The following is a 13208-nucleotide window of genomic DNA, read 5'->3' on the forward strand; positions in this document are numbered from 1 at the left end:
GTGTGAGCAATGAGGAGTGTTAGCAATTAGTCAGTTCAAAAAAAATGCAAGATGACAGTGCCCCATAAGCAAGATAAATAGCTAACTATGCAGTGAAACTGGCTAACATATGCTTAGGTTTTTTAGAGCTTAAGGTTGACAAAATAAGCATCCAGGAAGATAGAAAAGAAATCCTCAATTAAGGTACTGTCAAAAATAATCTGAGCTATGATGAAAAATGGCTAAATGGACAAATAAGCTGGGACCATGGTTGCTCTTGTGCCTCATGCAGGGCTAAGCATGCTGAAAATGCTTAATAAAATAATGATGTAAAAACTCAGCTGGCAGCGCAAGGAGTTTGGACCGGCAAGTTTCTGTAGTTAGTGTGCAAGTTTTAACTTGGTTCTGCCTATGATTTGTCAGAAGTGGTTCACCTCCTCTGATTGAGTTACCTTTCTGTTGTTTTAACAGGTTAAGTTAGCTCCACCCCGGGGGTTAATGTGAGGGAAATTGTGATTGAATGCTTGGTCTGGGAGAGGGGAATTAGAGGGTGTGGGAGGTGTGGCATCACTCTCTGTCCGCAGCAGCAGGTTATATCTCAGCTGTGTCATTGATCTATGCCCTTGGCCTGTGCTGAAATGGAGTGGAAAAAACCTCCAAAGTCCCCTTTACTGGTGTGACAAGGGTAAAGAGGGCACCTAGGTGCAAACAGGAGGTTATTGGGAGGTTAGCGGGTACGTGTCAAAGCTGGGTTTGGCAGCGCGTGCAGGAGAGCTCTGAAAGGAGAGTCGAATAAACTAGAGGTGCCTGCAAACCTCTACGCAAAAGAGGGAATGGAGACACGGTGCGTTAGAAGCCAGAAGGCATATTTATGGTTGCTTCTTGTACAGGAAACAAGTATTCAGTTAAAAGGGGGATACAGGAGATCTAGAAATGGTGTGTGTAATCAAGGAAACCAATACTGTTGAAAAAAATGCTTTGTTGTGGAGCTTCTGGCATATCCTCCCCACGGAGCGGAATGAAGTACGGATTAGGTGTAACATAATGGAATATAGTTTACAAAAAGTGACATACAAACACAGAAAAATATCCATCCCAAAATTCTCAGAGAAAGGAGCCGAAGATAAAAGGAAACATTAAGCAGATAAATTTATAGTCTTTTAAGAAGAGGTATCTACAGCCTGGGGAAAGGCTACTAAACAGATATTAACCAGGGGATGTAAGGATTATACATGAAATTACTGGTTTGTGAGCTCGATTTAAATAGTGAGGAACATGACAGAAAGGCTTATCAAAGGCATGATAGAAGAACACCCAGAAAGTTTGGATTTAATGAAGGATAGAGGGCAAAGATGGACAAAGGGAGGATCATGCTTGAAATTTTCAGTGAAGAGTATTTTGAGAGAGTAGCCACAAGTGCTGACAGAGAAGCCTATAAACATGATTTACCAGGATTTTAGCAAAGCTTTTGAAATGGTATAGCACAAAAGAGTAATCTGTTGGGTGAATAAATATGGCATAGGGAGAGATACTTTGTTTGATTAAAAAAAGAAAAGAAACACTAACGAGTATGGGAAGTATAGGAGTCTTGTGGATTGAAACAGGTTAGGGTGGAGGGGTGTGAATAATGGAAAGCCTTAAGAATCATTATTTGCACCAATTTTGTTGAATTTATGCAGCATATCAGTAGTCTGGAAGAAAGAGTAAGTAGTAAGGTGATGAAATTCCCTGATAGTACAAAACTGGGGAAATGTCAGAACAAAATAGGAAGGTGATAAAATTCTGAATGACTTTGACAAGGAGGTGGAGCATGGGCAGATAAGTTGCACATGCAGTTCGTTTTCAAGTAATATAATGAGTCTAGGGAATAGAAAAAGAAGAATGTATGTATACCTCAGACAGTCACAGGGCACAGAAGGGTACACAGAAGGATCTCCTACATGCTTCTGAAGCACTTCTGAGCAGAACTGTAAACCCTCTAGTAGAGTCTTTATAAGTTGTTTTACTTTGTTTATAAAAGCAAATAAAAATCTGGACACAGAACCAAAGCAGCAATTGAAAGACCATATTCTTGGGCCATTTATAAAAGGAGACATGACACTGACACTATGGGCACCTTTATAAAAAGGAAATTCTGAAAACTGTGAAGTGACAAGTGAGGATCAGGACAATAATTAAAGGTCTAGGCAGCATTAATTATTCAAAAGGTTAGAGAGACACATGCATATGCTCTGCATGGATTGAAGGCCCAATCCAAAGCTCATTAAATGTAGTCACAGAGAAGCTTTGCATGCCGTCAGGCTTTAAATTGGTTCTGAAAACAGAAGCAGGAATGCAAGAGGCAACCAGATTGCCCAGTGCCCTTGTGAGGCACCTAGTCCAAGCAGTTACTCTTCTACAACAATTTTGAATGACTTGGGCCTCAGATTTACACTTAGCATGTAGGAAGCAAATTGGCACTTAAGATTCTTGACAGGAGGGGGTTTAGTGAAGGATTGTGGGCCTGTTTATTAAAGAGTTGTTATGAAAATATGAGGCCACAATAAGAAATAGAAGGGCAAAGTTAAACTACTTTCTTAATCCCATCAGATAATGTATGTGTTGCTCTCCTCTGGAATAAATCTTTGGATATTTTGCAACAAAGCACAGTTTAGAGTGCAGTACAGCTTCTCCAGATACCATACTGGTCTTGCCTGAGTTCATATGGAAATGCACTGGTGAGAGTCTTCTGCAAGGGGATAGGGTGACGGCTCTGTCTGTCCCCTGAGTCCTCTGTAGGAGGCATGGGTCACCCAGCCAGAGGGTCAGGTTGCTCAGATGGGGTTCTTCACTACAAACAGCTAAGACAAGGCAAGGTAAGGATAGTTGTCACAGCCCCATGCTCCTTTCTCTGTGCAACCATCTTGTATCACAAAGGGCTGGAGACACTGGAGAGAGATTCAAATGCCTCCTTAGGTCACAACCCAATTTTTCTTCTGTGCTGTGCTGCATGAGTGCCACAAGACTTCTTTCCTGGCTTTCCAGGCAATGGACATGGAGCTGCAATACCCCAGGGCTCATTTCAGTCTTATTCCCCTAAGTTCCCCTTAGTTGGAACACAGAATGAGAAGGGGCTTGGTGTCCCCTTGGATCTCACCTCTGTAGGGAATTGGGACCAGTCCTGAAGCACATCAAGGCCTAGGAGCTCCAGTGAGCAGTTACATGTCCCATGGTTCTGACAAGGCTGTGAGACTGAGATGTAACTTGCGGTGAAAAAGGCCTTCCTTAGAATACCAAACATATGGAAATCAGCGTGTGGGGTTTGTTCAGCGTGGTGTGAAAATGACTGGGTTTGATCACTTTGAAAATCTAAGAGTAAATGGAATTTAGAGAGTTTGCTTTTAAAATAAAAACTTAACCATGCACAAGTTTAGACACTTTGAGATGACTGTGTGTTTAGCTAATAGAAGTTGATGTCAACATTTTAGAATATGTTTGGAAACAAAAAAGAACTAGTGTTTGATCAAGCAGCAGTCACAAAAACAGTCTTCCCTTCATGATAAAAAGAAAACCTCTGTGTGTGATTCTGCAAATATGTCAGATCATTTTGAAGAGGTTAGTAAGTGCTAGTAAATTATTATTTTGCTGTTGTTGTCAAATGAGTTTATTTTTTGGCATTAGACTTCAAAAAAAAAAAAAAAAACAAAACAACCTTTGTATCTGTTGTCATTATGTACATCAGTCATAATTTTGCCAACAATCCTTGACATGCACTCTGTGTTTCTGTGCTAACAAGAGAAAAGACCAGCCATTAAGTTTATGTTTCTTTGTTTTTGAACAAAGTCACATATCAGGAATAATGCTAGGGGTATGCTAATAAACAATATATAGTGCCAGTCATCAGGGAGTAAGAAATATTTTCTAACTAGTTCTAAAGGGAAACAATGTTTAAAAAAGGGGGAGAGTGATTGTTATTTATGCAATATTGTTGTTCTATATGTCAGCATCAAAAAGCATCTTGTAAAGAGCTTAGCATAATAAATCTTTGATCGTGACTGTCATTATTTAGAGGTCTTTGATAGATCTAGATGTAGTGCAGTAAGGTTACATTTACCAACATATAATGGGAACTCCGTAGGCTGAATCTGAATTTCTACCAACCTTACCAGTATTGTCACAGCAACAAAAAATATGAGAAGAAGTGTTGTATCTTTTAAAACAGCAGGCCTTACAAATCACAACTGTAAAACTAAGTCAAAGCAGATTTATTTTCTGGGTGCCCATTGATTTTGTTTGTCTACATAAGGTTTTAACTTGGTTTCATTTCAGAAAACGAAAGTTGATTTAAATGGAAAACAGAAAAAAAGGCTTATGATTGTTTCCGCTGAGAAGCAACGCAGCACATTTAGTTACTGTCATCAAGAAAATTGAAATAGCCTCTGTGTATGAGAAGCAATGGGAGATTTGTAAAGAGGAGCCCACAGGAACACTTAATTTCAGAGCTGACTTTGATTAGTCACTAATTTTTCGGTTAACTTGGTAGGACGAAATGACATATGTTGAAAATGCCTTTATATTCTTGCCTACAGGCTTGAAGTGGAAAGATACTTAATGGATGGGCACTTTTATCAGTCTGGGACAGGGCATCTAAAATTAGATGCTGATAACAAATCCAGCAAGTCTTTAATAATGTTCAGAGTCAGGAAAAATAAATAACTTTTTAAAATAAAATATAATCCATAATATCAGCTGCATAACGCTCTTCAGAAGTTAAATATATACAAGACAGGCTGTATTTTTGATGCACATTTTCTGATGAACTCTACTTCTTCCGCAACTAAAACATATGAAATCCATATTTTACTACATCTGTGTCAGCTTTTTCTAACTTCAGATTCCTTAAAAAATATATGTTGTTCCCCCCCACCCCCCCCCCCCCCCGGGGCTTTTTGCTGATGTAGGCAAAGTGTCTATGGCTGTACAGAAAGATACATGTCTCTTGAGTTGCTGCCTTGATGTGGCAGTTCAGGGCTTACCTTGCGTTCACTGTATCTTCAAAACAACACTTGAGCTCTCCAGGACTGTTACCTCAGGACTTGAGTCCTTGATACTACAATTATGCAGTTGAATAATTTTATGAATCTGACTTGTCTCATTAGATGCCTGAATAACTGCAGATTTTAAGTCTTATGATGAAAACCTAAGATCTTGCTTTTGAATTTACTCTTAGTCTTCCTTTTTACAACAGTGCTTTCCAATATCAAATCTCTGGCCAATTCAGGTCAAGAAATATAAGAAATTAAAATCATGTTCTTAAGACAGTGAAATGTCTTGGACGAGTGATATACTTTGTACAGAAGTGAAATAGCAGAAGGTTTTTTGAAAGACATAAATGAAAAACTTTTCCCATGCACCAAAGAGAACAGAGTAATGCATTTCCTTGTTTATAATTATATTTGATCTGTATACACCATGATTTTTAATTTAAGTCAGGCCCTGTCTAATGTGGCCAGAAGGATTGCTGTCTGGCTCATTTCCAGCCAACCTTCCCAGTTTTAGTACAGGCTTGCTGATGGATATTGAAGCAACTGCCCAGATACAGTAAGTGTTCGTCCAGGCTAGCAGGGATTTTTCATTCCTTGAAAGATGGTAACCTGATGGGCCATTTGAAATCTGTGTTGGGGAGTGGATTCTGCAGCCCAGATAAGAATGAAGAGCTGGTTTCTGATTTCAGTGTTCTGTTCCTGCCTTCTCCTCAGTTCTGTAGCAGACCTAATTCATTTATATAAAATGAAGAATTCACGTTGATTTCAGTGTTGTTTGGATCACATCCCACACATCCTCATTGCATTTTGCCTTCCATGAATATAAAGCTGGCGTTTTAGCAATACTGGTCTGCCCATGGAGTTAGAAAGCTGAAAAATAAAGAATCTCCACAGAGTTTTAGAAAACTAAGATAAAAGGTACTACAGAACTGCAGAATGTTATTTTTAATATTAATAATTAAGGCTTAATGAAAACACTGCTGGAGAGCTTTAAATGACCGCTTTGAACTCAGTATTTTGAGTTATAATGAAATAGTTCCAACTGTATGTTTCAGTAAATTTTATCTACCCTTGTTTCTTTAGAAGAAGACCTACCAGTGCATCAAATGTCAGATGGTTTTCTACAATGAATGGGATATCCAAGTTCATGTTGCAAACCACATGATTGGTAAGTGAAGCACTAAAACTTCTCAAAGACAGATAGCCATTTCTCTTACTCATGATCATCATTGCTGCTAAAATTAAACAGAGTTAAGGAGAAATTAATTGTTCATCCATCAATGATTAACCTAGGCATGATTGATTTTTTTATTCATATTATTAGACTTGATAAAGCATTAGCGTATTTTATTTTCTGCAAGGGCTAGTTTAGACTTCTGCAGAGAATTATATATCCACTGCCAGTCAAAACACAGGTGATTAGCAAATTAAACTTCTAATCATTTTTGCATTATTGAAAACAAACTAACAGGAATGGTTAATGAACTGGATGTTAGCTTTCCGTAGAGTTTTAGACAGGTTTTAATTTCAGAAGTTATTATGGTAATGACACTACTGTGTACTTCTCAAGCACCTTGGTACCAAAATCAAAACTGGCGAGTTTTTGTCATTAGGAAACATAAATAATTCAAATGGCCATAAAATAGTATTGTTTGTTGTGTTTGAGCAGTCTGGAAAAAATCCTGAGTGTATCTGTATACAATTAAATGCTATAATTTATTTGAAAAAATAAGGAATTGGAGTGGTCGGTAATGGAGTCTGCTCTTTAAGGTACAAGCATTTTAAAAAGTCTTTTAGGATTCCTGTATCCAAGCCTGGCTTGATGTTTACAAGGCTGTTAGAGTTGTAAATTGGAATAAAACAAAAGCTGCTTTTTCTTTGATATTCATATTTTCCTATTATTTGCTTATTCCCTTAGGATTACCCATAATGTTTCCAATTTGGTAACCACTCAGTAATAGCACTAAGAGTTCTATCAGCCAATTAAATTTATCAAGCACATCATTTGCCCGCTAATAAGATAACATTGCCAGGGTTGTCTCGTTTTGTTTTTAGCCTCTTTTCCAAATTCCATGTTTTAAGACAGAGCTGGATACCATTGATTTTATACTCCTGCTTCCCTTATGCAGTTTTTCTTGCTATAATAATAGAAAAGCACGCAAAGCACAGCCCAAACGATATGGTATAGAAGCCAGCAATTACAGAAGAGAATTTGCTGGAGTTTTTTCATTTCATAACTTAAAAATACTTGGTGTGATGCTCGTTTCGGTTGGGTTTTTTTTTTCAAGGTAACATGCAGATTTGTTCTTTGGCTGTACTGTAGAAGAAAGTTACCTGCCAAAACTTCATAGCCCATTTTATCTAGGTACTTTTAAGTATGAACTTTTAATACGTTTAGAGCATGAACGTTTTATGTGCTTTTGATAAAAATGAATAAACGCAAATGACAAGCTGGTTTTGTAAGGGAGCAAAGCCATTTGCCTGTTGGATTAAGCCTTAGTTTTAATATTTTGTGTCTTTGGGGAGGAGATAATTTGAACTGCCTCACAGTATTCAATCTGGGTCAGTAACGTGGAAGTTAAAAGTAGGTTATTACCAAACAACAGAACTCACCATTTTTGTTGGGGTTTTTTGTGTCCAGTATTTGACACATTCCTAATTGTAGCATATAGTGACACTGAAACATGTCAGGGAGTATGGGTGCTGTGGGTAAGGGGTGATGCTGGAATGGCAGTGGTGTGTTTGCTTGCCACACACTTACCAAGTGCCTCACATTTTCAGGATAGGAGCCCACTGCTTTCATGAATTCTCAGATTTTTGTTTTTCCTTTTTTTTCCCCCTTCTATATTCTGGGTGAGTTTTAGTAAAGGGTGAGAATGGGAGGAGAGAAAGGAGGAGGGAGTCAGTAAAGCAGGACAAATCCACTTAGCAAGCTTCAGCCTGCAGATCGGTAAAGACAGAATTTCTTAAACTGAGCTATTAACTGCCTATGTTTTATTTCTAAAAGCTGGATGAGCTTGAATGAGAAAGAGAATCTTTTGAAAAATATTTAATTGTTTTGTCTGTGTTATATCTAATCATGCATGATATTGCTTCATGACATAACCATAGTGACACAGATTTAAATGTGCTTAATATAAAATCTTCCCAGTGAAATAAAGAAGGAGCTTGCAGAACATGCAGGGAGATTTGCCGGTCATGCTTGTGGTAATCTGTGTTCAGTGGAAGATTCTTATCTGCACTGCCAGGCTTAACAGTGCAGCTTCTAATGATCTAGCCTCGATTAAGCAAATGCAAGGGGATTTTGTGTTGGGGTGGAGTGAAAGGAATATCAGCGTTCCAGAGAGTTTTGAATGTGACCTCGGAATCGAAGCACAGGGAAAAATAATTTCTGATCTCCAATTCTGTTAGCCTTCTCACCACTAATTGGATTTTTCCTTAGCTATCTTTCTAATTTCACTCTCCCTCCTCCCCTTTAATTTATGTCATTGTTCACAGGCCTTTTTCCAAGACCGTATTATGTCTAGAGAGAAAGGTTCAAGGGGTGACATCAAGCTATTTAAAATTGGCCTTAGTTTATGCGTGTCTGTAGGTAGGCGTACAGCGTTCATATATAATAGAGAATACATGCATGCAAACAGTTGTGTGAATATACAGAATACATAACCCATATATATGCACCCATAGGTATCTGTGTGCCTATCAATATGTAGATTCAGAAACATATTAGACAAAACACTTAAGTATATATTGACTTGTTGGCATAGCACATTTACCAAACAAAACCCCTGGTTACCTAAGCAATTTGGCCCCTCCCTTTTTCACTTGTATCTGAAAAAATATGTCTTCCTCTCCTGCTTTCCTGGTAGAGAGGTTGGCAGAACAAGATGTAGTGTCTTTGCTTCTCTGGGAAGGGAAACTGAGAAGAGAGACAGAAAAAAAAGGACTAATAGCACGAGAGAGAAGGAAGATAATCTGGGAATGCAGGCATTGAGTCAAACAGTGTGATAGTCCCTAGATCCAGGTTGGATGGGGCTTTGGGCACCCTGGTCTAGTAGAGGATGTACCTACCCATCGGAAGGGGGTTGGACTAGAGGATCTCTGAGGTCCTTCCAACCAAACCAGTCTGTGATTCTCTAGGATTCTATGATCAAAAGTAAGGGCAATAAACGCCTCTATAGACTTCATCACACAGCATCAGGAGCTGTTATATACTCTCATAGAAAAATACTAGCACTATCTGTGCTGCGGTTATTGATGTTGTCTTCTTACCTGAAGGTCTCCATAAAGGGAAGCAGCTGGGACACAGGACAAACATTGTGGAAAGCCATTTGCCAAACTCTGCTTAGAAATGGTAGGGAAGCATTGGTAGAGGGATATGCTCAGGCAGCTGAGAGAAACAGCAGCTGCTCACCACCTTTTTAGCAGTTTGGGAACATAGAAAAGTGGATGGTGTCCCATCTAATTATTGTGCCTCTTGAACATGATTCTGTGATGTAAACTCTAACATCTATGGAAAGAAGTTGCATTATAGAAGGTCACTGAGGCAAATATATGTTTATAAAACCCCAGTGTGAAACTTAGACTTTTAAATAAGGCAACCAGAATTACTTTGTTGGGTAAAATAGCTCCACTGAGGGTGGGTATTTTTAGGTTGTGTGTATGTGTGTGTTTTTGTCTAATCAAATATAATCTCAACTAGATATTTAGCAGGGGAAGAGGGATTACACACTATTTGAAAAGCCTCTTACTCTCCTTTGTTAGGAGGGTATATAGTGTTTTTACAGATTTTATTATGGGTTTCAATCAATTCAACAAGAGGGATTATGCCACCTAATGGAAAATAAAATCTGCAGATGACCCAGTGAAGTGTAACCTTAAGTATCTTTGACACCAACAGAATTTACACGCATTATTATACAAGTTATATGTTAAAAAAGATGTCATAGGGATGGCTTTCCTCAGTAGCTACATGTGCACTACTTCTAGAACTTCCCATTTTAAAACTGTTATGCAACCTTTAATCAAGTCTTCACAATGTCTTTGTGATGGGACAGGACAATAAGCTTTTTCCATTGAAAGAGGAAGAAGTGGAGTTCCTTGCTTGTATTAAGTGAGTGGAAGTTCAAGAGTTCTGACTGCCAGATCTGTCCACATATTTCTAGACACCATGATTTGTCAAGCAATGTCCATGTTTGCTTAAACTACACATAGCTTCAAGCTTAGGCTGGGGGATCCCAGCAGACAGAAAGTGAGGCAGATCGTGGGCTTTTTTAAACAGGCCCTCTGTTTAGGCATTATTTTGGACCTAGATGTAAGGAGTTATTTTATACAGATAATCATGAAGAGTGCTAGCATAAATGAGAATTCTTCAGCCGCTGTCTTTCCTTTACCTTTCCCTCCGGGTGGAATATGTAGCATTTTTAGCAGCTTTCTTTGAGAAAATCCTATTTCTGTGTGCATGGTGTCTGTTCAAAAAAAAAAAAAAAAAAAAAAAGGAGGCTTTCTGGCATCCCTTTGTTTTCATCACATAGTTTACAGTTGGCATTTGACCTGAGATGGTAGGAAGAGAGTCTGCCATTGTTTGTGTTGTGTTTGCTGCACTCCACTGCTCCTCCTATTATTTTCCCTGTTATTTTAAGCAGACAAGCTAAACATTGTTTTTTTCTTCCACTGATTCCTTTCCATCTGTAGCATCTGATGCAGTTCAGTGTATATAGACTAAACAGTCGCCAGAACTGTTGCCTAGGATCTTGCACACATGCACATACAGAGTGGCTCTGAACTGGGGGAGTTCAAACATGCTTAACTCAAAAAAGGAATTACTCCATATAAAATTATGAGACTCAACAGCAGTAGTGTAAATTTGTAAGTGCTCTGAGTAAAGTGCTGTTAGGCATGAGATAATGTAAAGAGATGACATTGCCAAGAACTATTTATGAAGAGCTTAATTTTTTTCACTCTGATAATTCTTGACCAATAATTACCAGCTTCTAATTATCTATTTTAGTTAGAAAGAAATCTCTATCACTATGGAGGTTGGCATTGCAACTAGCGCATAAATCCCCAAAGAGGTAAATGTGTTCCAAACAGCCACAAACAACTGTCTCATGAAACATAGTGAGCAAATTGCGAGCCGCTGGCTGTGCACAACAGAGCAGCACATTTACCATTGAGGACTGATCAGGCTGACAAAGAGAATGATAAAAGAGGGAAACAGCCACAATCTTTGTAGTTTGCTGCGACTTTTGTTGATGGAGAAAGCAAGCCCCAGTGTCATAGCAAGAGCCACTGCCTCTCTGAAAAATCGGGTGGGGGGGAAAGGGTGCGATGGTCAGGATTTGTTACCTTTTTGCAACCCTGCTTTTGAAAATGTTTATACAGGTCGTTTCTGAGAAGTAAAGAGACTTCCTTTTTTTAGCCTTTGTGGTATCATGTAGAAGAAATGTTTTGTGAAGTCTGCTGTGGTGGGGGGAGCTTGTTTTTGAGGGAAGGATGTTGTGTAGCATTAAGCGAGGTAGCAGGTGTGAGCAGGAGGAGGAAATGAAGGGAAAGAAAAAAAGATGCAGAGCACCGAAGTTAGGAAGCGAATGGGAAAACAGGATGAAGCAACCCTGCAGTTGACAAGAATTCTACTTTACACCAGCAAATACTTCATTAAACCTCAAGTAAACAAATCTATGCTGGAGCAACTGTAGTTTAAAAAGAGGAGTATACAGAAAGTGGAATCTAACATTTTAATTTCTTTGCACAGAAATTTTACAGCTATGTTTTACTATAACAAGTCGTATGTAACCATTAGAAGACATAAAGACACATTTTAGTGCAACTCGTGATTTTTTATTTTTTCGGTGACAGTGATATAAATATATAATATGTATATATGCTTGTGTGTTGTGTGGATATGCATGTTTGCATTATGCATGTATTAACTGCATGCATAATAAACCTATAAAAATAAATCATCTTATTTGCCTCACATTTGTGCAGTGAACATTATGGTACATGTGTACAACATCACTGATGTCAAGACAAAGGAGATACCTCAATCAGCTTTCTCAACCCTTTAAAAATTTTAGTCTGGTTTTAATAGCATGGGGCAATCATACATTCTGTTATTTGACTAATGCCTGAGGTCATTACAAAACATTATTTTCCTTTCACATGTGCATAAAACTGTGCTGGGCAACTAATACTTGTTGCACCAAGCTGATGTTGACCTCAAGTAACAGAATGCTCATCTTCAGAATGTCAGTTTAATCACTGTACAGTAAAATTGACTTTGTGAAGTCTCTCTTACCCAAAGTTTAGGAGAAAAAGTATCCAAAGATATGCAACTAGAGGAGGAAGGAAGTGGAGACCTCCTTTCAGCAGTCATCCTTCAAAGTTTCCTCAGTAGTAAAAAATCGAAATTGTTGATTTATAGCAAAGAAGCAGATCATACACTTTTAGCATCAGAAAATAGTTTGGATGCCTGGGAATCTCCTATTTACAGGCAGAGCTGGTGAGAAGTTGTCCAAGTTATAGGAAACTTGGTTAGCTTGCCTGTAAAATTAGAAGATGTAATTGAAACACTCAGAAAAAACAGCATTCAGTGTTAAATCTGAGAAAAAGTAGGTTTATTTTGTGAGGAGCTGGGTTACAAAATAGAGGAAATCTGGGCTGTTTAATACTAACAGGAAGCTACTCTCCTGTGGGCAATGCTGGCTGATTTGAAAAGCCCATAAAGGGTTTCTGCATGGACCATACAAAAGGGATACTTTCTCTTTAATAGCCATCTGTACAGGAGAGATGAGAAGTGGGCCAGGTCATCTCTCCTCAGCTGTCATGATATTAACGTAGGTAATGGAGCAAGCTCTGCGTTCTGCTGGGTGTTGTTTTTCATAGATGTTCATCGATTTACACAGATAATTCTATTTATTTCTTAGAGTTGGTCCAAGCAAACCGGGCAGAATAACAAACACCAAAGCATTTCAAATGACTTTATCTTTGTTGTTTTGTAATGTAACTTTTGTCTAAAAAATGGTGTCACACCTACTGTGCAGATGGCTGCATGATTTGTAAACCAGCCAAAACATTTAAACAAATGTGTGATCTGGGGATAGATTAAATAAAGGATAAAATGGAGTGTGGACCACAAATTCTAATAATCAGATGATTTTAAGTTGTGTGTAGTGTGGAGCGATGGTAGCAGCGATAGCAGGG

General features: G+C 38.4%; 1 protein-coding gene across 1 annotated transcript in view; it reads left to right on the forward strand.

Annotated features, from left to right (window-relative positions):
* Window positions 1–13208, forward strand: part of ZNF521 (zinc finger protein 521) — a gene marked incomplete at its 3' end in the record, with an annotated part of 208115 nt that overhangs the window by 109683 nt on the left and 85224 nt on the right. Inside the window, exon 6 of the mRNA XM_084260613.1 lies at window positions 6087–6171. Coding sequence (XP_084116739.1) covers window positions 6087–6171 — 85 coding nt within the window. The remainder of the gene's footprint in view (window positions 1–6086; window positions 6172–13208) is intronic.

This window comes from Gallinula chloropus, assembly GCF_964237585.1.
Source record: "Gallinula chloropus genome assembly, chromosome: 2".
Classification (NCBI taxonomy): domain Eukaryota; kingdom Metazoa; phylum Chordata; class Aves; order Gruiformes; family Rallidae; genus Gallinula; species Gallinula chloropus.